At 38.6% G+C, this 26,814-nt stretch overlaps 1 protein-coding gene and 1 long non-coding RNA gene across 6 annotated transcripts in view; one reads left to right on the top strand and one right to left on the bottom strand.

Moving 5' to 3' along the window:
* NWD2 (NACHT and WD repeat domain containing 2) overlaps positions 1-26,814 on the bottom strand; it is a 202,838-nt gene that overhangs the window by 6,809 nt on the left and 169,215 nt on the right. Inside the window, exons 4-6 of the mRNA XM_015138197.3 lie at positions 12,043-12,246; positions 8,498-8,642; positions 3,244-3,833 (exon numbers count right to left, since the gene is read on the bottom strand). Coding sequence (XP_014993683.1) covers positions 3,244-3,833; positions 8,498-8,642; positions 12,043-12,246 — 939 coding nt within the window. The remainder of the gene's footprint in view (positions 1-3,243; positions 3,834-8,497; positions 8,643-12,042; positions 12,247-26,814) is intronic.
* The window catches only part of LOC144341137 (uncharacterized), a 61,777-nt gene that overhangs the window by 21,590 nt on the left and 13,373 nt on the right, over positions 1-26,814 (top strand). For 2 of the 5 annotated variants that reach the window (XR_013417805.1, XR_013417804.1), the window contains one exon: positions 2,370-2,507. This is a non-coding gene — a long non-coding RNA (uncharacterized LOC144341137). The other 3 variants (XR_013417803.1, XR_013417806.1, XR_013417807.1) reach the window with 3 other exon arrangements.

Here is a 26,814-nt window from a genome sequence, read left to right as displayed (position 1 = left end):
TCCACATAACGGTGGTTAAAAGAGATTTGTTAAATGTTGTGCTTTGTAACAGATAGTTGATTTTATATACATGCAGCCATCAGTCCTCACATTGTCTCTTTGAAGGGTGGATGAGCTTACAGTGTCATTCAATAGGAGAGGAAACTGAGGCCCAAGCTGGATAAATGACTTCTCAGAGTTAAATTGTCACCAAGAGACAAAACCTGAGTAGAAGTCATACCTGACTTTTCATTCTTTCAGTTCTTAAAAACTCTGTGGCATTAAAGGATAAAATATGTGAGGAACCCACTAAGTTCAGTCTTTCTGTTTTGAAAGGTCAGGATAAGAAGAAATATGCCCCCAAGGCATAAAATACTCCAATGAGTATTTTTAGGAAAATAAAGTCTTTCAGTTATCCTTGGAATTTACAAAGGATATGCCTTAGATAAGGCAGAGTGATTTTACACATTAGGAGGGAAGTTTGTGAACTTTGGTTCCTCAAGAGAGATAGTTCAGGTTAAGGCATGAATAAGATTAGAAAGATTTATGGAGGACAGTTTTATAAGGAGCTATTAAGGAAAATAAACTCTTTGTTGCTGTTGTTGAGCCTCAACCTTTGAAGCTGATTTCAAGGAAGATAATCTTGTCACTCAACAACTATCCTTTGGTGGTAAATCTGAAAGCACCTGTTTGTTTGTACATTGATTGCTTATGATAACTATAGGCATCCTCCTCCCAGTCACATGTTGCTGAACACGTGATGTCTGTAGAGAGCAGCCCTACCATCACGAGTTCATGCTCATGGAAATGCTGGGTGACACATGAGATAAAAATGAGATATTTATCTGCATCCTCAAAGGGACATGAGGTCACAGGACAGTACAGGTTGTTGTTGACGGTGAGTCAGACATTCCCCAGGAGAAAGGTAAATGAGCGCAGGCAGGGGACGTAAAAAGAGGCACAGTTTCTTGGAGGACCCGACTCCTGGATAGACAGACTCAGGCTATTGGACAAAATATCCAGAAGAGCAAGAGCTCAGAAAGCCGTTCCTTAAACTGACCAACTCTGGACAGTTACCACACTCTGCCTCGCTGGGACTGCTTATCTGTGCAGGGAATCAGCACGCCCCACGTAAGTCTTGACCTCTTGTGCTAGAGCATGTGGAGACGCATCACATGAACCTTTGACTTAGTCAAATTGAACAATATTTGTTTCCTCCAACCGCCTGTATGCTCCTTTCCTCCACAAAGAAAAGGGCCCTAGGGTGAGTACCAAATTGCATATGTGAATGTTTACTCATTTGGTTTCAGTTCTCATGTGCCCCTCGTGGTGTTACTATCTTGCTTATTTGGAATAATTCTGAAGTTTGAAGATACAAATTCATGTTCAAAGGCACACAAACATATGCATACACAATTTGTGTGATGCAATGTGGATCCTAAATACAAACCTGCTACTTCATCTAGTGCTTAATTAAAGAAAAAGCTATATCTTCTAACACAAGCAGAAAACCCAGCTGGGCTTGATATATTAAGAAAAAGCAAATTAGACTTCCTATGGACTTTTCAAAGGTAAGTGGAATATACCTGATTTCACCTATGGGCTTACTTTGGAACCTAATCGTCACATACAATGCAATGCAACTGTCTCTGTTCTTGTCCTCAAGTGGACCAATTTGAGATTGTGTAGCACATGACAGGTTATGAGAATATTCATGAACTTAAAGAAAGTTCTGTTCTTAAGAGAGTCACCATAGGAAGAACAACACAGAGCTTCAGAATTAACACCATAATAAAATAAACCACCACACTTTGACACTAAGGGAAGAGGAGGTTAAAAATAATGGAACTAGTTTCATCCTGTTTAGGCTGAAGAGCCAACTCAGCAGATATCACATTCCAGAGTGAGGTTCCAGACCATCATGCAGGACTTGAAAGGGAGGTTCTGAAAACCAGTTTTGCTACTGTTAATAGATTACCAACTGCTAGCCTGAAAAAGAAGACTGGAGAGGCAGGGAAAAATGGTGGGGATCAGGGTGCTGTGGGTTGTTTCTCTCACCTCCCCCTCCCTAAAAGGAGGTCAGAGAGATGCCTGTCCTTGACTTCTAGCCAAGAGGAAGGGACTTTAGTGGACCACGTATGGAATGCCCCCTATAGCTTGGGGATACAGGCATCTGGTACCTAGTGACATCTGGAAACCATGAAGGCTAAGTGACTGAGGCTGCCTAGCTGCTGTGATGGAGAAGTGAGACAGAGCTGCAGGGCTGGGACTGGCCCAGAGGTCTAGAGTTCCTCAGAGCAACACAATACCTGAGTGTTTCCCATGTGCTACATGTGGACAGCGGGCTGCAGTGAGCTGACAAGCATATCTGTTTGTTTTGTTTTTCCCAGGTCCTATCAAAGGAGTGTGCTGGGCTGTAGAGAGGATCTTAGCAGAAAAGTACTGGAAGCACATTGCTGGATGTCTAGGAGCTGAGGAAGTAACCAGCTAGAAAAAAGATGCATTCCCCTGTGTCTAGGCAACTGTAGGTAAGAGATGCTCAGGGAAGACAGGACGGGAGGGGAAGGACCTCCAGGAAGCCATGAAAAGGCCTCCAAAGAGATGGGAGGCAGCTTTAAACATGTGCTAAGAACAGAGAGTTCACAGCCCAGTTCAGAACAGTACTGGTTATGTAAGAACTTTCTGGCCACCTTACCTTTCCTATATACCCTAAACTGTAACTTTATAGGAATCATAAATGTCATTGGGATTAGGAAAGAAGAGAAAGAAGTGCCACGTGGAAAAAGAAAGAAGATCCCCATTTCCCATTGTAGGTGTTGTTTGTGAGAGGCCCCAGATGGGGAAGAAAAGTGTAGACCGATGTTTTCATTTTCACCTTAGACTGGACATACTCATTACTGAACTGAGACTGATTTAGCAGACAGGAGTGGCCAGAGGGCTTGTCTTGTCTGAAAGGGATGAGAACAGTTATTGAGATTGGCCTGGGTTTTCATCCAAATGGGGTGAGGGACAGGAACTAGCCCACAACATGAGTCTGAACAGTGAAAGAAAAAAATAAACTTGCTTTCCAGTTGTATTCCATGAGTTTTGCTCTCTCAATATAACTGTTACACCAGCAAAAAAGAAGCACTGAAGTATTCACTCCTAAAAGACCAACTCTAATTCACATTGGAAACGCAGAAAGTAGAAATGAATTTGATTAATTTACCATTTTCCAAAAGTACAAGTTTTTACAAATATACACAGGAAAGAATAGGCTTTTACCTTCTTTGCTACTTCAGCTAGCAGAAGGGTCTTCCCAGTGCATGGCCCACCATATATAATAAGAGGGTTGATGTGTCCAGTTTTGCTTGGAAGAATGTAGTTATGCACTATGTTTAGAGATTCACATTTGTACTCATAGAAGGAGGCGTATGTTTTACATAATGATGAATGTTGAAGGATTTCGTCATAGAGTGTATCAGTTTCAGTGTCAAAATTCTGTTGTACCGTTGCCTGAATTATGTCAATCATGTCCTCATAAAATTGTTTACCAAGTCCTTCGATGTAATGATTTTCTATTTCTTGGGAGTAGCCTAGTTTCATGTCACAATGAGTAACAGATGTGTACACTCGCAGATTAGATGATGCAACAATAGTAGGAATAAATTCATCCCTGAGTTTTATCAGCTTCTCTTGGGCTTCTGGGTCCCGAATAATCCTCGGTTCTGTTCCAGTTATATCCATGTATTTTCCCATCTCTGGGATTTTCACAAAGCGCTCAATGTTAGCAATTTTCCTAATGTAGCAAACACACTTCTTTAGAAATGCTGGAGTTTGTTTTCCCAGAGCAAAGTCAAACTCATCCTCTATAGCTGAAAGAAAATATAACAAGGAATTTATTGCTTAGAACAAAGGAGCAACACACCCACATTCTCAATAGTCAATGCTTAGTCATTAGTGGTAAATTATTTTGCTTATGGTTTATAGCGAAGTAATCTTTAGAATAATTTCCTGATTTCTTACTTGTCTTTTCCTAATCAGCCAGCAACCCAGAAGAACAGGTTTTACATAAAATTATCTAATTTTCTCCCCAAGCATAGGAAGAGGTTGGACATAAGCATAATAAAGAAAGCATATCAAATGTATAGTGGATATTTCTAATATCCACTATTTCTAATTGCTGCTCAGTTTTCCTCTCAGACTTCAGAGGTTCTCAGTGGGAACAGCAGGGACCCATTTGGGCCAGGAAAGAAAGAGGAGGAGGCTGAAGGATGTAGCTAGTTAACCGTTCCTTGTCAGCCTTTCCTTAACAAAGTGACCTCACCATTTTGTTTGAGGTGTATTGAGTCCTAGTCAGATATGATCAAATATCAATACAAAAGCATATTTTTTTTTTTTTTTTTGAGACGGAGTCTGGCTCTGTCGCCCAGGCTGGAGTGCAGTGGCGCGATCTCGGCTCACTGCAACCTCCACCTCCCGGGTTCACACCATTCTCCTGCCTCAGCCTCCTGAGTAGCTGGGACTACAGGCACCCGCCACCAAGCCTGGCTAATTTTTTGTATTTTTAGTAGAGACGGGGTTTCACTGTGTTAGCCAGGATGGTCTCGATCTCCTGACCTCGTGATACACCCGCCTCGGCCTCCCAAAGTGCTGGGATTACAGGCGTGAGCCACCGCGCCCAGCCCAAAAGCACATTTTAAGGCAAAATATAATCATATTCTGATGACTGATTAATCTGGGTGATCTATGTCACTGTTATAATATCCATCGGAACAAATACAAAAAAAATGACTTAGTATATAACTTCATTTCTTCTAAAATATAACATATTATGGCTTACAACACATATACTTGCACATAAGTAAATATACATTATAATAATTTGTGTCCCCATAAGAAAAATTTAAACTAGATCAGTAGTAAAATGTGTAAAAAATGTGTAAAATCAGCTAATGGAAATGAATTACAAAGCAAGCAGTCTTAAAATTGGCTGCTCTTCCTTTCTTCCTCCTTCCACATCCCTTTCCTTCATCTAATTGCTCTTCATTGAACACCTTTTATATTACAGGCGTGACGACAGCTGCTTAGGATACAATGGTGAGAGAAAACAGAACATTGAGAAAAATAATCCATTATGGAGTGCTATAAACTGAATGTTTGTGTCTCCCAGAAATTTATATGTTGAAACCTAATCCCCAGTGTGATAGCATTAGGAGGTGGGGTGTTTGGGTGATTTGTTCATGAGGGCAGAGCGTTTATGAATGAAAGTCATGTTCATATATAAAAGAGATCTCAGAGAGTTCCCTTGCCTCTCCTGCCCTATGAGGACACAGCAAGAAGACAGCCACATGGAGTGGGAAGTTGGCCCTCATTAGACACAGAATCTGCAGGTGCTTTGATCTCAGATTGCGAAATTTCTGTCAGGGAGGCTCTGAATACACAGGGCTGGTCTGGCCATAAATTGAAAAAAATTATATGCTAGCCATAACTCCAATGTCAAGCAAAATCTAGAATATATATACATATATTCTATAATGTAGTTATTAAGAAGGGTGAGAATTTTAATTTAAAATGATGCCTTTCAGTGGGACTCTTGTGATAGTATTTTTTCAGTAATGACAGCCTTTCAATGGAAATTTTCAACTCAAATGAAAAAGATATTTTCATAGCTGCCAGTGTCTAGTAAGCTGTGCCGTGAGCATCGGTACATTTTACAAAGGGTTTTAATTGGGCATGCTGGTTAAGCAAGCCAGTTAAAGGAGCTTATAAACATATGTCTACTATTCTTTTTAAGGAAGAGTAAGAACTTGCTATAAAGTAGATATGGGAAGATGCCAGAAATCTGGACATCATGAGCTACTAGCAGCCTTGGATCCATCTCTTTTCTAGTCATCTGTGTAAAATGCTAGCAGGTTGGATTAGCAGCTTGCTACATTCTGAGAGCATCATGAAGAGAAAGGAAGAGGTCAAACTGTATTATCTATATATAATGCATTATAATCAGAGATATGCTCTGCCACCTTTGACTCCCAGGAAACAACTCAACTCTAACTTGACGTTGTTATCACATTTATGGAAAGAGTGTATCAAGCAGAAGTGTTGATCATAAATGGAGCAAAAAAAGAAATACAGATAAACCAATTTGGCAGAGCCCATCTAAGCTTGGCTCGGGGGGAAAAATGCTGTACACAGAATGCCTGGTATGGTATAGACTTAAATATACCTAAATAAATGAGAGCTATGATACAAAGGCAACTCTACAGAGTTATTTTCAGAGGCAAAGTGCATGCTTATGATTTTAGGGAACTTTTATTCATAATTTCTGATGCCTATGTATAAATATCATAAATGTGAGAATTTTAGGGCATTATTAGAATGTTATATTTATTTTCTGCTTTTGCATGTTCCTTAATGTTCTGAAATTTAACCAGTGATATCACCCACTGAAGGTAATGGTAGAAATAGGTTTCCAGTCCTGGTAACTATTACCCATGAGAAATTGATTTCTTTACGATTCCCAAGGCCACTGAGTTTTGATGTTCTCAGAAGGGCACCATTTTAGAGTCTTAATTTATTTCTCTTCCTCTCCTGTTGTTTAAAAAGGTGAAACAAGAAGCGTGAAAAATTACATTCAAACATAAATAATACACCTTTAACAGGTTCTATCCAGTATTCTTATTTCAAGGTTTCTAAAAATATAACGTATACTATATCCATTTGAAAGAGTTGGCACGTCAGCAATTTTGATTGTGCAGACATGATCTTAAAAGGAGTTTGAATGTAAAATAAACAACATTGTCATAAGCATGTATATATTCAGGAGATATAACCCCAAGCAGGAAACAGCCCACTTGCAGTAGCTCATGTGAAATTTCTCATCTTCACATGGCTATCCATGTGGACAGAGTTCTTCACTATGGGGAAAGCTAGGACAAGTGTTTGCCAGTGAAATAAGGAAACACTGGAGCTGTGTGATTGTAAATAAGAGGATAACTTCCCCAAACTGGTGTCTTTTACATAAATAATAGGAAAGCTTCACTCTAGGTACTTTTTTTTAAGACAGCTCTTGAAGGAACAGGGCTGTTCTGTCTTCGGTAAAGGTGAAGAGCCTGAGCCTCAAAGATGGATCTAAAGTTTCCAAAGGAACAAGGATAAACCCTAATCTATATATTTAAATATAGTACTTATTCCTGATGATTGTGGTATTTTCAGGAAGACTTTAAATAAGCCCTAACTTTTAAATTTGTCAAAACGATTTGTATCTTCTCTGAGCTTCACACACATGTATTCAGTGAGAATGATTCCCGGGTGCCTTTTAGGTTTTCACGAAAGCTTCGCTGCACCATTCCAACACCAATCTGAAGAAGCAGCTATTATAATTTTTCCCTTTATAAATTTTCACTATCAACTTTCAAAATAAATGCTTACAAATCTGACTACTTTTACCTACTTGTGTTTGTTCCCTGGAAACTATGACTGACATATTCCTTCAGTTCTGTAGTTTCCTGAGCAACTTCTAATGATAAAGCTTCCTTTCCATGTTTGAGAAAGGCCAACAGGTGAGCCTCTGTACACAGAATGCATGGTACGGTATAGACTGAAATATACCTGAATAACTGGGTAGGTTTTTATTTTAACGTTAAATTTGAGCCTACCAAATCCCTGTGTCACACCATCCAATGGCTCCATCTCACCCAGAATAAAACATAAGGTTCCCATTATGGCCTGTGCTCAAGTTCTATCCTCATCTCTCCCTCCTTGTAAAAGTTCAAACAAACAAACAAACAAACAAACAAGCAGCAAAGCTACCTTTTCTTTTTCCTGCTCCTGGAATTAACTAAGCACATTCCTGTCTCAGAGGTCTTGAACCTGTTGCTCCCTTTGCTGGGAATTCTCTACCTTAGCTACATAGGACACTGTCAGCTCTGATTTTCTTCTGTAATTCAGGTCCAAAGTCAACTCCTTTTTGCCCACCTTATCTAAATCTGGACCCCCACATCCTTTATCAGTCACTATTATCCTATGACTGCTTTATTTTATTCACAATACTTATCAATCACTTTTGATATGATCTTGTTCATTTATTTGATTACTTGGCTATCACTTATGAATATTTTCCTCCCTCTAAAAAAATAAGTTGCAGGAGGCCTGAGACCCTGTCTTTTTACTCAGCGTTGTCTCCCCAGTGCTTGGCACATAGGAACCCAACAGGTTCATTAATATTTGCTGGATAAGCGGGTGAATGATGAATGAACAGCTCAATGGAGAAGTCATGGCAGAATGTGGTCAGTTATATCCGGGGCCACCTCTGGCTTCTTTTAAAATCACATTTTCTAGAGAAGCCTTCGAGTTAAGGAAAGACTTTTCTATGAATTAAAACAAAAGAACATTTGCTTCTCCAGAACATAGGAACATTTAAAAAATTAAATTTCATCAGGCAGTAAATGAGATTAAATTTGCAGGGCATTAAAGGGAAGCAGTAGATGTACCTATTAATGATCTATTTCTTATTTTACTGAAGGTGTCGGAAAATTACCTGAGAACAGGTACCTCCTAGCCTGGCTGTGTTTCATTTTACCCTTTTCGTGTAACAGCTTTACAGCAGCCTTAAATATCTTCTTGATCTCATCTGATACCTCTTGCCATGTCTTCTCATTTTCAGCATTGGCAGAAGGCTGCATCTATAGAGATGTAAAAGGGAGAAATTAGTCTTACAATCATCAAAAAAAAATAATATTTAAGAACAAGAAAATTTATATTATTTGAAGGCCCACTATGTGCCAATACTATGATAGGTGCTTTACAGACAGTGTCTAATTTAATCCCCTTGATGTCCCTGAAAGTTAGAAATTATTTCCATGTTGCATGCGAACTTGACCAAATTACACAAGGGTGTCACCCAAATAGGGTGTGTTTATTGGACTTTCTTATATACCATGCTTTTCGCATTTGAGTTTTGATACAAATGCCATAAGAAAATAATCTCTGGTGTCCTTGAAAGGGGAGAGAAAGTTAAAGGGGAGGTGCTCTTACATTATATCTAATTGTCTTTATTTATTTTAGCTTCATTTGTTTTGATGGTCCACTAGGAGATAAAATGGGAGGAATGCCTACCAATAAAGTAACATTTACATAGTCTTGATGATAATCTTATTAATACATTCATTTATTCAATAATAATTTATGCAGAAATATCATATGGGGTTTTAGGAATAATCTCAATTTTCCTAGTGGATCATAAAAATAAATGAAGAAACAAAGCAAATTAAATAGTAACATATGAGAAAATCCCCTAGATCATGGTATAAACTGGTTTCTTGGGGTATCAGGTTCTTTGCTATCTATATTTACTCATGGCATCTTTAACTGGGAAATGGTTTGGGTTTACCCCAATATTCCCACCCAGAGAAACAATATTGTTACAGATAATTACTTTGAATAATACGTGTGAGGGCGAAGAAGAAAAATCAAGGATTCTGATCTAATTTCCTATTGTACAGAGAAAATGTATTATGTTGGATACCAGAATGACAAATACACAGATCCCGAAGTGGAGAACTGTGGGTAACCCACAGCTGTCCTCTTGGAACTGCCTGGGTGCTGACTGAATCAAGGACATTCTCTTTGGCAGAGGGTTGGGTATCTATACCTTCTTTGCAGTCTCCCTAAATATTCTACTCAGTGAACAGGTTCACCCTTCCTCTCTTCCTCTTTCATTTGCTTTTAAGAGACATATCATAAACTTGGGAGCCAAGTTGGAAAGTAGATAACAATGTTTCCATCATGCTCAAGCATGAATCACTCCATCACTCTCCATAAGATGCATGAATATAAATGGACTGTTTAAAATGTTAAAGAAAAAATATTAAGTTAAAATTTAAAAAGAGACTATAAATCATAGCTAGGTAGATTTTACAAAGGCCTTCCTCCCACAGAAAACAAATGCACACATGAACCTTTCACAAAATTAAAAACTGTAACTGTCAAACTTGAAAACTCAATGTACAGACAGTGAACACAGCTGAAGAAAAAATTGGTGAACTGGAAAAATAATCTGAAGTTATCTTCTGGAAAGCAGCACAGAGATAAGAAAATTGATTACGTGAAACTGATCGTGATTATGATATGATTATGATCAGTTTCGCATGATCAATTTTCTTAATTTTTTTCTTCTTCACCCTCACATGTATTATTCAAAGTAATTATCTGTAAGAATATTGTTTCTCTGGGTGGGAATATTGGGGTAAACCTAACTGATCATGTGAAATGATCCCTTTTCATTGATTATGTGAAAGAGAATTAGAAGCCGTAGAGGACAGACTGAGATGGCCGAAGGCAAACATAATTAAGGAGCACAAAGAAAGAGCAGAGGGAATAGAGGAGAGGCATTGTTTGATGAGATGATGACTGAGAATTTTCTAGAATTAAGAGACTATATGAATTCACAGATACAGGAAGCATGACATATACCAATCAGAATAAATGGACACATTATAGAAAAGTGGGCAAAACAGTAACTTTTCAGATAAGTAAACAAAGGGAGCTTCATTAATGGAAATTTAACCAATTAATATTAAGAATTAATGACCAATTATTTCATTAAATTATTAATTATTTAATAATACCAATATTAATAAGTAAAAATCAGTATCATTAGTAAACCTTCTTTGATGGAACTTATAAAGGATATACTTCAGGAAGAAGGAAAATTAGACTAGAAGGAAAGTTAGAGATGCTAAATGGAAAGGTGAGTGACAATTTATAGTTTCTTAGTTTTGGATTTAGTTTTTTTTCATTCAATTTTTAAAGGTGCACAATGTGATGTTTTGATACATGTATATACTGCGAAATGGTTACCACAATCAAGTTAACTAACAAATCCACCACCTCACATAATTACCTTTGTTTTGGTGGGTGGTAAGAACACTTGAGATCTACTCTGTCAGTCAATTTCAGGTTTATAATTAACTATAGTCACCAAGAAAGTTTGTGCCCTTTGACCAACATCTCTCCATTTCCTCTAAATCCCAGACCTTTGTAAACACACTTCTATTCTCTGTTACCATGAACTCAACATTTTTAGATTCTACATATAAGTGAGATCATACGGTATTTGTCTTTCTGGGCCTGGCTTAATTCACTTAGCATAATGTCCTCCAGGTTCATCCATGTTGCTGTAAATGGTAGGATTGTTTTCTTTTAAAAAGACTGAATAATATCACAGTATGTGTGTATATAAATGTTCCTTAATTTCCTTCTACATTGTCTTTATCCTTTCATTTGCTGACAGACACTTAGACTGTTTCCATATCTTGGCTATTGTGAACAATTCTGCAATGAACCTGGGAGTACCGACATATCTTCAAGACAGTGATTTTATTGCCTTTGGATATATACCCAGAAGTGGGTAGTCCTATTTTTAATTTTTTGAGGAACGGCTATACTGTTTCCCACAGAGGCTGCCCCAATGTACAGTCTCACCAACAATGTACCAGGATTCCTTTTTCTTCACATCCTCTCTAACGCCTACTATCTTTTGACTCTTTGATGGCCATCCTAACAGGTGTAAAGTGACTTGGCATTGTGGCTTTCATTTGTGTTTCCCTAAGGATCAGTGTGGATTTAGTTTTAAAAGGAAAACTTGGGCCGGGCGCGGTGGCTCAAGCCTGTAATCCCAGCACATTGGGAGGCCGAGACAGGCGGATCATGAGGTCAAGAGATCGAGACCATGCTGGCTAACACGGTGAAACCCCGTCTCTGCTAAAAAAATACAAAAAACTAGCCGGGCGAGGCGGCGGGCGCTGTAGTCCCAGCTACTCGGGAAGCTGAGGCAGGAGAATGGCGTAAACCCGGGAGGCGGAGCTTGCAGTGAGCTGAGATCCCGCCACTGCACTCCAGCCTGGGCGACAGAGCGAGACTCTGTCTCAAAAAAAAAAAAAAAAAAAAAAAGAAAGAAAGAAAACTTGGGGCCTAGGGCAGAGTAACTTTCTGTCTTTTCTGTGCAGAACCACCCCTGGATGACGTAAACGGTAATAATGTAGTAATGGACAGATCCATAGGCTGGAGGGAAAAGCAGCTTACTGCATTTCTATTGCTTTTCAGCATTTCTGCCTTGGGTCTGAGGTAATAGGCTGCTGGCACTGAGTTCTCATCTCGACAGTACCACTCCTCCAGCAACTTGGTCTCCAGCTTTGCCTCTATGGCGGCATCCAAAATCATTTCAAACTCTGAGGCTTCAACTTCTCCAGGGATTCGGATATTCCCATATTTTTCACCTAATAGTCCCTGTGTATCAACAAGAAAGTTCAATTTAGTGTATCACCAAGAAAGTTCATTTTAGTATTCACATCACATGGTCACTGTATAAATATTAATCAATAGATAACAAGATACATTGCTCCATCAGTTTTCTCTTTTGGTCACAGTGGATAGTTGATTTCCTAAGTAAAATCAGATCAATTATATTACAACAAATTATTCATAGGCTGAGAAATGAGACTCCATATCACAATCACATCAGATCAATTCAAAATAAAGAATTTTTGCAGCCAATTTACTTTCTCAAAGTTTACATAATACAACAAAAGCTGATCTACTCTGAGATTTGTTTGTTCATATCAAAGAAAAATGATGTGCTAGACCTTAAAAATGTCAAACATTACTGTAAAGCCTCAAACCAAATAAGTGCTTTGTCAAGAATTGATAGCATAATCCTAAGCTTCAGATTCACACCCCTACAATGAAAAGAAGTATGACATCACTGAATGTGATACTACTAGTAACCCCATTGGTAACTAAAAAAAAAAAATTCAAAATGTAAACAAGAGAGCATTTTCTCTCTATTAAATTGGCAAAAGAAACCTCTCACAGAAAAACAATGAACAAATATGTACTCAGCCTTATGTCAAGGTGTGAGAAAATAACCATAGAGTGCTGATGGGTGTGTAAAATGGTCTAGCATTAGAAGCCTAATCAGGCAATATGTATTTAGAGCCCTAAAAATCCATATAACTTTTTACTTTGCATTTTTTTCTTCTGAGAATTTGCCTTTAGGAAATAATTAAGGATGCAAATACTTCCAAAAATACTTATGCTGAATTGGTTTCTTTGAAAGAATTGCCTAATAACCTAAATGTTCATTCAAAAGATGTACTAAATTGTATCATACAAGTATATTGACTTAGAAAGATGTTTACAAATACATATTAAATGAAAAGTGTAAGTTATAGAATGGTATTCATAAGATGATTCCAGGCTGAGTGTGATGGCTCTCGCTTGTAATCCCAGTACTTTGGGAGGCTGAGGCGGGTGGATTCTTGAAGCCGGGAGCTCGAGACCAGCCTGTCCAACATGATGAAACCCTGTCTCTACTGAAAAATACAAAAATTAGCCAGGCGTGGTGGCATGTGACTGTAATCTCAGCTACTTCGGAGGCTGAGGCCCAAGAATCGCTTGAACCCGGGAGAAGAAGGTTGCAGTGAGCCAAGAATGCACCACTGCACTCCAGCCTGGTAAACAGAATGAGACTCTGTCTCAAAAAAATAAAAGATGATTCTAGTGATTTTGATATTTATATATATAGAGAAGAGAGAGAATATTATGTACATATGTTAGAGAGAATATCACGTATATATGCATACACAAACATACATAAGAAACATTTTATAAAAATGCAAAGCAAGGTAATTTTTTTTTCCTTTTAATTACATTTATTTTAATGCTGAATTTACTCCCGTGCCATAAGTTTTTGTTTCTTCAGTTTCTTCTGGGATATCTTTTTCTTCTGGGCAACCTCCTCTTCTGGTTTAGGAACAATCTGTTCCTTTTCAGTAAGGATCATCTCAATGTGGCAGGGAGAGCTCATGTATGGGTTAATCCGACCATGAGCTCTGTAGGTCCGTCGGCGCATCTTAGGTGCTTTGTTCACTTGGATATGCTGGATGACCAGAGAATCTACATCTAAACCCTTAAGTTCAGCATTACTCTCTGCGTTTTTAAGCATATGCGGCAAAAATTCAGCACTCTTTTTGGGCTACCGACCTTGTGTCCAGCCCCACTGCTTGGCCTGGGCACACCTGCCAACTCCACCATTGTAACGTCGGAATGGTACGCACTGTTTCTGTAAAGTGACATCTTTCAGATACTTCGTGGATTTTCGAATATGCATACCCTTGATGGCCTGGGCAGTTTCACGAGTGTTCTTAAAGTGAACACGAAGATTGGAACCTCTTGATTTGCGTGATTTCGTGGGGTTCTCCGGGTTAAGTGAATAGCGAACCATTTTCAGATTACCTCAGGCCGCTTAGGGAAAGAGCCAAAGCAAGGTTATTAATGGCTATCTTTGGGTGGTTTCAAATTTACATAGATCATTAAATAAGTTTATTATTTTTTATTAAAAACCTTTTTTTGGTATACATATATATTATTTTGTAGTGAGAAAAACAGCAGGTATTTAAACATCTTAAATTTAGTGGTGTAGGCCGGGCATGGTGGCTTACACTTGTGATCCCAGCACTTTGGGAGGCCAAGGCGGGAGGATCACCTCAGGTCAGGAGTTTGAGATCAGCCTGGCCAAAATGGTTAAACCCTGTCTCTACTAAAAATACAAAAACTAGCCGGGTGCGTACTAGTAATCTCAGCTACTAGGGAGGCTGAGGCAGGAGAATCGCTTCAATCTGGAAGGCAGAAGTTGCAGTGAGCCGAGATTGTGCCATTGCACTCCAGCCTGGGCAACATAGCGAGACTCCATCTTTAAAAGAAATTAGTAGTACTGCCGATTTGCTTTGTGGAGCAACACTTTCAAGGTTGTTGAAACTGTCTGCTTAAGCCAGTGGTTCTCACAGCGTGGACTTGGAACCAGCAGCATCTGCAACACCTGGGAACATGTGAATTCTCAAGCCCCATCCCAGAGCTACTAAAAAATAAACTCTGGTTACAGAGCTGAGCAATCTATGTTTTAGCAAGTCCTCCAGGTGGCTGAACTTCCGGTTTAAGCTAATAAAACTATTAGCTTAGATAGCACTTGGCATTTCAATTAATCTTCATCTTACCTAGTAGAAATGAGGGAACACAAAGGACCTCTTACATAAGCCTACCAAAGCAATTTGTCTGCTTTATTGTATCCATGAGACACTTCCCGTGCAATCTGGGGGCACTTTTGTTCTTTCCTCTTGTTGATTAACATTTTAGCATAAACATCAAGCTGTGTTTATCCACTGGAAAGTGAATTTCCGGTTTGGTTTCCCTAGGGGGCACTTCTGACTACTTCTCCTGCCTATCCAGTATTCACAGTGTCCTTTTCATCAGATACAGGCAGCTGAAAGAGTAAGAGAAGTCCTTGGTAGATCTGTGTCCACATAAATTCATGACCTAAACTCTACAACACACTAGTAAGCTCTCTGAGGGAGAGGCCAGAGCTGTTTATTCCTAGCTATAGAAAGGATTAAAACACACAGTTGTTGACTAAATGAATGAACCAAGACACAGAAAGAAGTCATTAAAGTTTGTTTTGCTCTTCTCTGAAGCTTCTCTCTGTAGTCAAGTAAAATAGTTCAGCTCTCAATAGGTGGAGTAACAATTTGGGAAGGTACCAGTTTTGTGAGCAATAGTCATTTCAGCCGTATTCCTTAAGCAGGTACTGTATAAACATATCTCTGTTTGGACCATGTCCTCTCTCTCTCCTTAGTACATAAGCCATCTCATATAACTGGTTTACTAAGGTGACTGTGAGCACCTGAATTCACTGCCGCAAGCTCAAGCCTCCTCAGTACTAGCCTCAATGACCAGAAAGGAAGTAGATCTAATCTAGCAGTTCTTTTTGGCTGCAAAAGTCCCTTTGGAAGGGGCTAGAATGGAGGGATGCCACATTATTGGTATCCATTATTTCAGCATGATATATGAGGGTTCTACAGAGGGTGTGCTAATCCCAACCCACTGTATTCGCCTGAAGGCCAATTAAGAGCACTTCTATTGAATCTACATTGGGCCAATCTTGATAACAGGTTTATATAACAAAAATGATGTATCTCAAGTTGTTTCCCAAACTTCTCTAATGGTTCCCTCTTCCAAAATCTCTTATGCTAAACAAATTGGCATGGTCTTTCATTTTACCACACATACAGAGGAACATTATCTTTTTTAGGGTAACCAACCTGGTGATTATCCCATTATCTTGCCTAATTCTGGACAGTCAGCACTCTTAGTTGGGGCTGTATGCCACTAAGAATGAGATTTTAATGCTGGGATGTGCCATTAAACAGACCCACATGGGCGAAATAGGGAATAAGAGAATGTCTAAGCAGTAGACATTGGTAGAATTCAAAAAAGTATACAGATGGAGTTTGATCATTGGTGGAGGACCAGGTAGACAGACAGCACATTAAATATGGGATTTAGTAATTGACAACACTCCATCTAGTAGCCAATTCAGTCTTGGAATATCATGGACTAGTTACTACAATCCAAGGCAAGACCAGCTGGGTTTTGGGCATGAGGCAGGGAAGAGGACAAAATAGAGAGTACAGAAACAAGATCTTGTCCCTGGACAGCACCATCATGATTGCACAGCAATGTACTGTTGGTTCTTCAACTTCTTTCTGCTCTAAACAAGGCTGGTCCCAGAGACTAGGGTTCAGTCAAATCTATGGATCGTTTTCTAAAATATGCTTCACAGATCATCTACATCTGGATCACCCAGGGTACTTGCTAAAATGTAGGTTGCTAGGTCCATTCTCAGATGGAAAGAACATTGTGAGTGAAGATTCCAAGGAAACTGCATTTTAAAATGAGGTTCCAAAGGAATTCAGAATTTGAGAGCCATTGCTATGGGCAGTGCAAATGTGGTCTCATGAGGAATGGTTAGCAAGTACTGAAGGGGCAGAGCCTGGAACACAGTGGATCATTTCAAAAATCAAGGGCTATTTAAAAATAATCATTTCTTTCAGTTGAGCACCCGGCACCAAATACTGTAATTATGTAATAAATATAGTAAGGCAAAATGTTCCTTAAAGATTACTAAAGAAGAAAAAATATCCTAATCCCATACAAATAACAAATATATATTGAGTGCCTACTATATATAAAGTGGTAATATAGAACTTCAGAAAAGTAATAATGTGCTACAGGCTTCAAGTTACTTATTGGATTGTTCTCCCTTACTCTTTTCCTTCTCACTATTGATTCTTCCTTTAGGTGGAATGCTCATAAATCATGAATCAGTTAAATTTTAGGAGTCTAAGACAGGATTCTACCTCAGTCTTATCTTGCTATTTGACAAACAGCAAAAGTGAATTTTGCTTCCACATTTTTCAGTAAGATATTTTTGGTCTCTGTGTGTGTGTGTGTGTGTAGTTACAGTTCTAAAATAACACACAAATATTTACAAATAAGGCAACACACAAATATTTTACCAGGACCAGAGTCAATTTACAGAAGGGGGCAGTCCAACTCAGTTGCAAAGTCCAGCTCATATGGTCAATGGACCAGAGCAGAGGTGGAGATGGAAGACCAAGTTCAAGAGGCTAGCAGTTAAACTCTAGGCAGCAAGATGGATTCCACTGTTTTGTTTCCCAATTAGACTATTCCTTAGCTCTGCAGCCATGGCAGTATCCATGAATGACTTTAGGGCAGCCACAGCAGCTATGAACAAGAAGGCATCCTTCTCTGTTCACTGGCAGTAGAGTATTCATTCCAGTCACTGAAAGAGAAACAGATTTTCCACATCCTTCTGACCCCAATTCTCAAAAAGCTTGCTTTTTGCTTAGTTAAACCAACTTTGCCAGTTTGTAGGGAAAAACTTGGTGCAGAGATGAGAGACTACATTCAATTTTGCATTGAAGTCCATTTTTATGAGTTACACTATTGATCCATCTGCCTATGACCCTAGACAGAAGAAATGCATATGAGTGAAATAATTTTCTATTTTTTATTGAATAGTTTAAACATTCTGTCAATAGAGATGTGAAAATAAACATATGGGATTTTGCCTGTCTGTAGAAATCTATAGTCACCTCTCTCCCATCCATCTTACCAAATGTGGAAACACATTTAAATTGGCCTATTCTTAAACACTGAAGACACATAATATCAGCTAGGCAGAAAGCAACAATACAACACTCAAATATAATCTGGGGAGTTAAGTCCAAAAGGCTCAAAAAATCTAAGAAAAATTTCTCAGACTTAACAAACACTTCCTGATGTTTTGGAACTGGATAGAGGTGGTGTTTGTACAACACTGTAAATGTAGTAAATGCCACTCAATTGTTCACTTTAAAATGGTTAATTTTATGTTGTATGAATTTCACCACAATTAAAAATACTTTCTGAACTATTGAGCTCTTTAGAACTAGGAATTTAAATGTAAAAAGACTCTCTACTTCTTAAAATCTCATTTTCCTTCTTTACATGCTGCTATAGCTACATCTAAGCCACTGCTTTCAAAGGCTTAGAGATAACATTTTCCCTCTTCTCAATTGATTTTTTTTTCCTTTCCATTGGGCAAATATTGATTTCTCTCCACTCTGCTCATCATGTGCAGTTAGCTCTGCCTGGGCTTGCAACTGAGAATCTTTGGGGTCTGAGTCTACGGCATGCAGTTTGTATTGTACCAAACAGAATACAGGAATAAGTATTCTTGAAGGTGTTGATGAGCTCAGTGTGTCCTTGACTTTACTCTGTGGTGGGATGTCAGGAAAGACAGGTGAGGATAGAGTATTTGGGGTTATGGATGCCATGCTTTGCTGGGCATGAGGCAGCTGCTCCCTGGACTGCTGCTTATGAGCCATTGCTCATGGGAGAACTGTAAAGGAAAAGAGATCTTCACTCATCCTCCTCCACAAACTGGGGCTATAACAAGATGAAGCATATACTCTTTAAATGCCCTATTCCCCCAACCCAGTCACCGGAGCAAGGCAGGTGGGCCTATTTCTCTCTTTCTATAAGCTTCTATTTATTACAATAAAATTTTATGATTTTATGCATAATTTTCCTTCATATATGATCTCATTTGACACTCAAGCATCTGTGAAGTAGGGAGAGACACCAAGGCTCCCAGACCTCAGCAGGCTTGCCCAAGGCCATGTTTCCCAGAAGACATGGTAGTACCAGCATTTGAATATGGGGCTTTAAATTCAATATCCCCATTGTTTCTACTTCATCAAGTTCTTGTACTACTTCCCCTTCTGAGAGTATCTTAGAGCAGCTCATTTGATTGTGATACCTCTTGTAGCCAGTACCCTTGGCAGGGCTACCATGTATGAATGTGCAGGCTGTGCACTGCACAACTCCAGGGGGCACTGTGCACAAGGGCTATGGCATGTTCAGTGTTATAGCCCTGGGTGTTGGTATTCTTTCTACCTGATTTATTCTTTTGGGTGGGAGAACAATGGTGGTTGTGATGTCTTCCCTGGAGCTCATGGTCAGTGTTAAGAACTCTACTGTGGAGTGAGACCACCTGAACCCCGCCAAAGAGCCAGTAACACCTTATTCACAACTTAACATTATTTTCCCAATGATTTGGAAGTCAAGAAGCACCTATACATCTATATAAATTTGTAACACAAACATAGGATACTTTATTTAGAAGTAAATTACAACTCAATTACTCAAACTTTAAGTTTCTCACGTCACAAGTAGAAAGAGGAAATGGAGAAATGGGGATGTGATGGTTAATTCTGTGTGTCGACATGACTGGACCACAGGATGCCCAGATATTTCACTTAACATGATTTCTGGTTGGGTATGTGATGTTGTTACTGGATGAGATTAGCACTTGAATTGGTAGACTGAGTAAAGCAGATGGCCCTCCCCAACTGCGTATGTATCATCCAATCCATTGAGGGCCTGAAGAGAACCAAAAGACAGAGTAAAGGAAAATTTGTTCTCTCTGCCTGACTGTTGAGCTGAGATATTGATCTTCTGCTCTTGGACTGGGACTTATTCCATTGGCACTGCTGTTTCTTTGGCTTTTGCAGTTGGACTGGAATTTATACCACCAGCTTCCCTAGGTCTCCAGTCTGCAGATGGCAGGTTGTCGGGCTTGTCAGACTCCACAGTTGCATGAGCCAATGCCTTATAATAAATCATCTACATATATTTGATTGACTTTGTTGCTCTGGAGAACTCTAATACAGGGGGAGATGGGAAAATGATATACAAATTGCAAAATAATGACAAGTGACTAAAACATTCCCTGTTAAAATAATGTCCATATTAAAGGTAATCTAGATAAGGTCTTTAAAAAAGGTCATATTTTTGGCACCAATAGACATGAGGGTAATATTTTTGGAAAACTATTCATTTCTCAGTTATTACAGATACATGCTTGTATGCAGGGTTGCCAAGAATGAATGTTAGCAGATATATCTAGCACATTAAGCATTTTTCATTGCAAAACATTCAATTATCCAGATATCCATGATGGTTCTGATGGTCGATAATAATTTGATATTTACTGGCATTTCTCTATGGGCAAAAAAAAAAAAATCAATTTCCCACAATGTGTATACAGTGAGCCTGTGTTTAACGTATTACAAATATGAGTCTCTGAAATAGGATATATCAACAAAGGGATACATTCATGGGTACAAATACTTAATCTAATCTGCAGATAAAGAAAGAATATTTTGAGGTTAGTAGAAGGCAAGGCATTAGGAGTGACGTAAGCAGATTGTTTTGTCTCTTTGAGTTTCAGCTTTCATATTTGTTAACAGAGATAAAACTGTTCCCTTGTATATTTATCTGGCCACATACCTCCTCTGGTGCATCATGAGAGTCAAACAGGTGAGGGTGAAAGCACTCTGAAATGTAAAGCACTTGGCAATACATAAAGTATCACTATAGAAATACAGTTTATAGAGAAACACATATATATGGCATACTGATACATACATACACAGAATAGAAAAAAATGCTGAGAGGTATAGCTGGATAGATAGAAGAATGAAGTATTTCTTGATTGGAAAGACAGAGGCCAGAAGGGAGGAAAAAATGCACAAGTAGTTGCTTATAGGTGGTATGAAGGTAAGAAAATGTGTGGTCAGATAAGTACAAACTTATCAATGTTCCAGGGGTGGAGAAAAAGAGCTTTAAAATAATTATGCTGGGTTAACTGCACTAGCTAGTTGGAACCCCAGCAACAGATGTGCAGAGTCACCTTTATAGAGAATACAGGCATTATTTTAAGGGCAGGCGGCAATCCACATGTAAAACAGAAGTTTACAAAAATGAAGCTGTTTGTATTATAATCAGTGTGTTCATAGCTATCTTTGCAGGAATTGAGTTACTTAAATTCGGTTTCTCTATAAAGGAAGGCCAGCATTGCTATGGACTAACTTGTGTCTCCTCAAAATTCGCATGTTGAAGCCCTAACTACCCATGTCACTGTGTTGAAGATGGGGCTTTTAAGGAGGTGATTAAGGTTAAATAAGGTCATAAGAATAGAGCCCTAAACTAACAGAACTGGTGCCCTTACTGGAAGACAGACACCAGAGCTCTCTCTGCCAAGCGAGGACACAGAGAGAAGATGGCCCCTATTCTAGTCTGAAATAGACAGCCCTCACTGGAACCTGACCATGCTGGCACCCTTATCTTAAACTTCCAGTTAGACTGTGAAAAAAATATTTTTGTTGTTTAATCTACACAGTCTACAGTATTTTGTCCTTGCCACCTGAACTGACTAATACAAGCATACAGATGAACAAAATGAATGTGATATTGTCAACATAAGGTCTGCTGTGTTTGGCACTGATCGTAAAATGAGGCAGTCAAGTCATAGATTAGATAATTTACCAATTTCATCTAACATACAGCAGAATAACTAAACTGATGCTTCAATCATGTTTCTTTGAGAGCTAACAATTCTCAGCTTTCTCAAAATCACATTATAGTTTTACCTTTCTTGAAACCTACATTTGTGGTTTAATTATAGTTATTAAATTTACACACATAATCTCACTCCTGAACTCCTTATATTAATAATAATTCTGCTACTTTCTACTTATTGCAAGATGCTTTTGCCTGCAAGGAAGTTTCATTACTTGGAAAACACTGAACACAACCATTATTCTTTAGAAATATTAGAACAAAGGGAACAGTCATAAGGGTGAAAGAGCTGCCTAACAGAGCCGCATGGAATGGAGCCATTCTGGAGTTTGCTGTTAACTTATGTTACTTCCAAAGTACAGATTACAATCCTAACCCTGGCAGTTGCCTCACAAAATTGAGAACTGTGAAATGTGTAAGGATTACTGGAATTCTAAAATGCTAGAGAAAGAATTCATCGGGAAAATGAATACAAATGGAGCCGAGTTTTCAGAGGGGTAGTGGAGACAGAGTTTGGGACATATTAAAAATGAGATGTCAAATTAGCCGGGCGTGGTGGTATGCACCTATAATCCCAGCTACTCGGGAGGCTGAGGCAGGGGAATTCCTTGAGTCTGGGAGGCGGAGGTTGCAATGAGCTGAGATCCCACTAGTGTACTCCAGCCTGGGTGCCAGAGCGAGACTCTGTCTCCAAAGGAAAAAAAAAAAAAAAATGTGACATGTCTGTGTTATTCAAGTGGTGCTGTCCATGAAGAATTAGAGATGTGTGGATCTGTGGGCCAAAAGATTAAGCTGGCTGAAATAGTAGTCCTGGCAGTTATCAAGGATTCATTCAGTCAATACTTATTGAATACTTAACCTTTTAGGGTGATCAGCTCTTTCTGTGTGCTCAGGACCGTCCTAGTTTGAGCACTCAAAGTCCCAGGAATGGCCTCCACCCCAGTCCCAGATAAGCCAGGACAGCTGGTCATGCTAAGACAGTCATGGTTCCTGCTCCTTTTGTGTCTTTTTTCTTTCTTTCTTTCTGTTTTTTTGTTTTTGAGACAGAGTCTAGTTCTGTCACCAGGCTGGACTGGCAGTGGCACGATCTCAGCTCACTGCAACCTCCACCTTCTGGGTTCAAGTGATTCTCTTGCCTCAGCCGCCTGAGTTGCTGGGACTACAGGTGCGTGCCAACACATCAGCTAATTTTTGTATTTTTAGTAGAGACAGGGTTTCACCATGTTGACCAGGATGGTCTTGATCTCTTGACCTCGTGATCCACCTGTCTCAGCCTCCCAAAGTGCTGAGATTATAGCTGTGAGCCATTGTGCCCAGCCTGTGCCTTTCTTCTAGGAGAGCAGTCAGATACCTGTATGGATTAGATAGTTTGAGGGGCAATTACAGAGTGGAAAGAGGGTGTAGCTGAGGATCACCAACCTTTAGCATGGCCACAGAAGCAGAGGGAGGAAGAATGGAAAAGTGTCACTGAAGTCAACAGAGAAGAGAATAATACTCAAAACATTTATACAGAGCTGTTATAGAGCAATGGAACAATGGACAAAGGACATGAATAGGTAATTCATATATGCAAAAAGATAAATGTAACTATGAAAAATAATAATGCTCACCCTTTTAACAACCATAGAACTGCAAATGAAAGCGCAAATGTGATAAGATCTTTTTGCTTATTAAACTGATAGAGGAAAATAATGAGCACACCTATGGTTTCTAGTCAACTAGGAAACAGGCACTCTCAGACAGAGAGCCAATAAAAATGAATATAACATTTTGAAGACATAGTTTGGCAGTTCACTTTTAGAAATTCATCCTATTTGCAGAAAGATTTGTGTGCAAAGAAGTTCAACAATTTTTAGCTTATGTCTTGGCCTTATTCTGTAAGAGATGTTTGATTTACCAGCGTTAATATAAACAAGAAAACTGACAGTAAAATTTCCCAAGATGATGAATTCCCAGAATGCATGGTACATGAGTCTGCTCTAAGTTTTCATTTTTCTAATTCTGAGAAACTAAAAAACAGAGAAACAAAGAATAAACAACCCAGTTTGACAGCTCAACATTTTGTCATATTTTCAGGTGGTTTTTTAAAAATTAGTAGACTATTGAGAAGTGTCTGTTTATATCCTTTGCCCACTTTTTGATGGGGTTTTTTTTTCTTGTACATTTGTTTAAGTTCTTTGTAGATTCTGGATATTAGCCCTTTGTCAGATGGATAGATTGCAAAAATTTCCTCCCATTCTGTAGGTTGTCTGTTCACTCTGATGATAGTTTCTTTTGCTGTGTAGAAGCACTTTAGTTTAATTAGATCCCATTTGTCAAGTTTGGCTTTTGTTGCCATTGCTCTTGGTGTTTTAGATGTTAAGTCTTTGCCCATGCCTATGTCCTGAATGGTATTGCCTGGGTTTTCTTCTAGGATTTTTATGGTCCTAGGTCTTATGTTTAAGTCTTTAATCCATCTTGAGTTAAATTTTGTATAAGGTGTAAGGAACGGTTCCCGTTTCAGTTTTCTGCATATGGCTAGCCAGTTTTCCCAACACTATTTATTAAATAGGGAATATTTTATCCACTGCTTGTTTTTGTCAGATTTGTCACAGATCAGATGGTTGTAGATGTGTGGTGTTATTTCTGGCCTCTGTTCTGTTCTATTGGTCTATATATCTGTTTTGGTACCAGTACCATGCTGTTTTGGTTACCGTAGCCTTGTAGTATATTTTGAAGTCAGGTAGCATGATGCCTCCAGCTTTCTTCTTATGCAGCCAATAGACATGATAAAAAGCTCATCATCACTGGTCATTAGAGAAATGCAAATCAAAACCACAATGAGATACTGTCTCACACCAATTAGAATTGTGATCATTAAAAAGTCAGAAAACAACAGATGCTGGAGAGGATGTGGAGAAATGGAAACACTTTTACACTGTTGGTGGGAATGTAAATTAGCTCAATCATTGTGGAAGACAGTGTGGCAATTCCTCAAGGATCTAGAACCAGAAATATTTGACCCAGCAATCCCATTACAGGGATTTATAACCCAAAGGGTTATAAATCATTCTACTATAAAGACACATGCACATGTATGTTTATTGTGGCACTGTTCAAAATAGCAAAGACCTGGAACCAACCCAAATGCCCGTCAATGATAGACTGGATAAAGAAAATGTGGCACATATACACCATGGAATACTATGCAGCCATAAAAAAGGGATGAGTTCATGTCCTTTGCAGGGACATGGATGAAGCTGGAAACCATCATTCTCAACAAACTAACACAGGAACAGAAAACCAAACACTGCATGTTCTCACTCATAAGTAGGAGTTGAACAGTGAGAACACATGGACACAGGGAGGGGAACATCACACACCTGGGCCTGTCAGGGGCTGGGGGACTAGGGGAGGGATAGCATTAGAAGAAATATGTCATGTAGATGACTGTTTGATGGGTGTAGCAAACCACCATGGCATGTATATACCTATGTAACAAACCTGCATGTTCTGCACATGTACCCCAGAAATTAAAGTGTACATATATATAGACTATTTTTTGGGAACAGTTTTAGACTTAAAGAAAAATTGAGTGGATAGTACAGTCAAAATTAAGTGGAGAGTACACTCTAGTTTTCCCTATTTTTAGCATCTTACATTAGTATGGTATATTTGTTACAATCAATGAACTGATATTGGTACATTTTGATGAACTAAAGCCCATAGTTTATTCAGATTTCCTTAATTTATACTTACTATCTTTTTCCTGCTTCAGGATTCCTTCTAGGGTACCATATTACACTACTTTTGATTTATCTTGAGGTTCTCTTTGGCTGTGACATTTTCTCAGGCTTTAGTTGCTTTTGATGACCTTGACCATAAAGAACAGTGTGGTCACATATTATGTAGGATACACCGCTACTGGAATTTACCTGATACTTTTCTCATTATTAAACTGGAATTATGGATTTTTGGGAGAAAGATCACAGAATTTAGTGCCATTTTCATGATATCGAGGGTATTTACCATCAACATAGTTTATGAGTGTTGACACTGACCTTGAGCACCTGGCTAACACAGTGTTGCATTTCTCCACTTTCAAGTTATTCCTCTCCCTTCATTTTCATACTGTACTCGTTAGAAGGAAATCATTATGTGTAGCCCACATTTAAGGGGTAAGAGTTATGCCCCCCTCTTTTAGGGGAGATTATCTACATCATTACATAATCTACATAATTTGAAATTATTCTGCATAGAAGACTTGTTTCTTCTTCCTTATTTATTAATTTATTCAATAGTTTATTTATATTAGTATGGACTTAATGATACTTATTTATATTTTGGGTTATAGTCCAATACTACTTTATTTTATTGCTCAAGGTTTTCCAGCTTTGGCCATTGCGAGCTTTCATTGGGTTCCTGGGCCCTTTGACTTACCACCCTTTCATCCTTTTGTTAAAGAACTCCTTACTTCTTGGTACTACAAGATACTCCAGTCCCGGAATAATCCATTTCTCTAAGGAATCCTTATTCCTTTTATTAGAGAATGTTATTAGAGATCAAGATCTGGGTGCTAGATGTTGTTGTTGCTAATTTGCTGTCATTTCTTTTAAGTCTTCTCTATTGACGGAGCAAAGAATTATATGTGTGTATACTAACCTGTGTATATACATATATCCATAAATATTTCTATCTCTGCTGTTTATTAAATTATTAATCTTAATCTATATTAAGTTAATCATGAGTTCTCATAAGCAAATATCTCAAACTTTGACTCATTACCATGGCTCATTCTAACCTCCTCCTGTTGCTGATCTGTACATTCAACTCCACCAGTGAGAAATCTGAATCCTGCCATCTGCCAATTACTTAATTGTTCAATTCCAGGATACATATATAGTCATATGAGAATTGTTAGTCTCCTCCTTGTGGGAAATGATTTAATCAACAAGAGCACTGTATTTATTTACAGTTCCTTTTGCCTTCAGGCCTCCAGACTCCCTTATTTCCAATAGATCTTTTTAAAATAAAGGAAATATAACATAACATAAA

The sequence above is a fragment of the Macaca mulatta genome, chromosome 5 (assembly GCF_049350105.2).
Source record: "Macaca mulatta isolate MMU2019108-1 chromosome 5, T2T-MMU8v2.0, whole genome shotgun sequence".
In the NCBI taxonomy this organism is placed as follows: domain Eukaryota; kingdom Metazoa; phylum Chordata; class Mammalia; order Primates; family Cercopithecidae; genus Macaca; species Macaca mulatta.
This window is presented reverse-complemented; position numbering and strand designations above follow the sequence as displayed.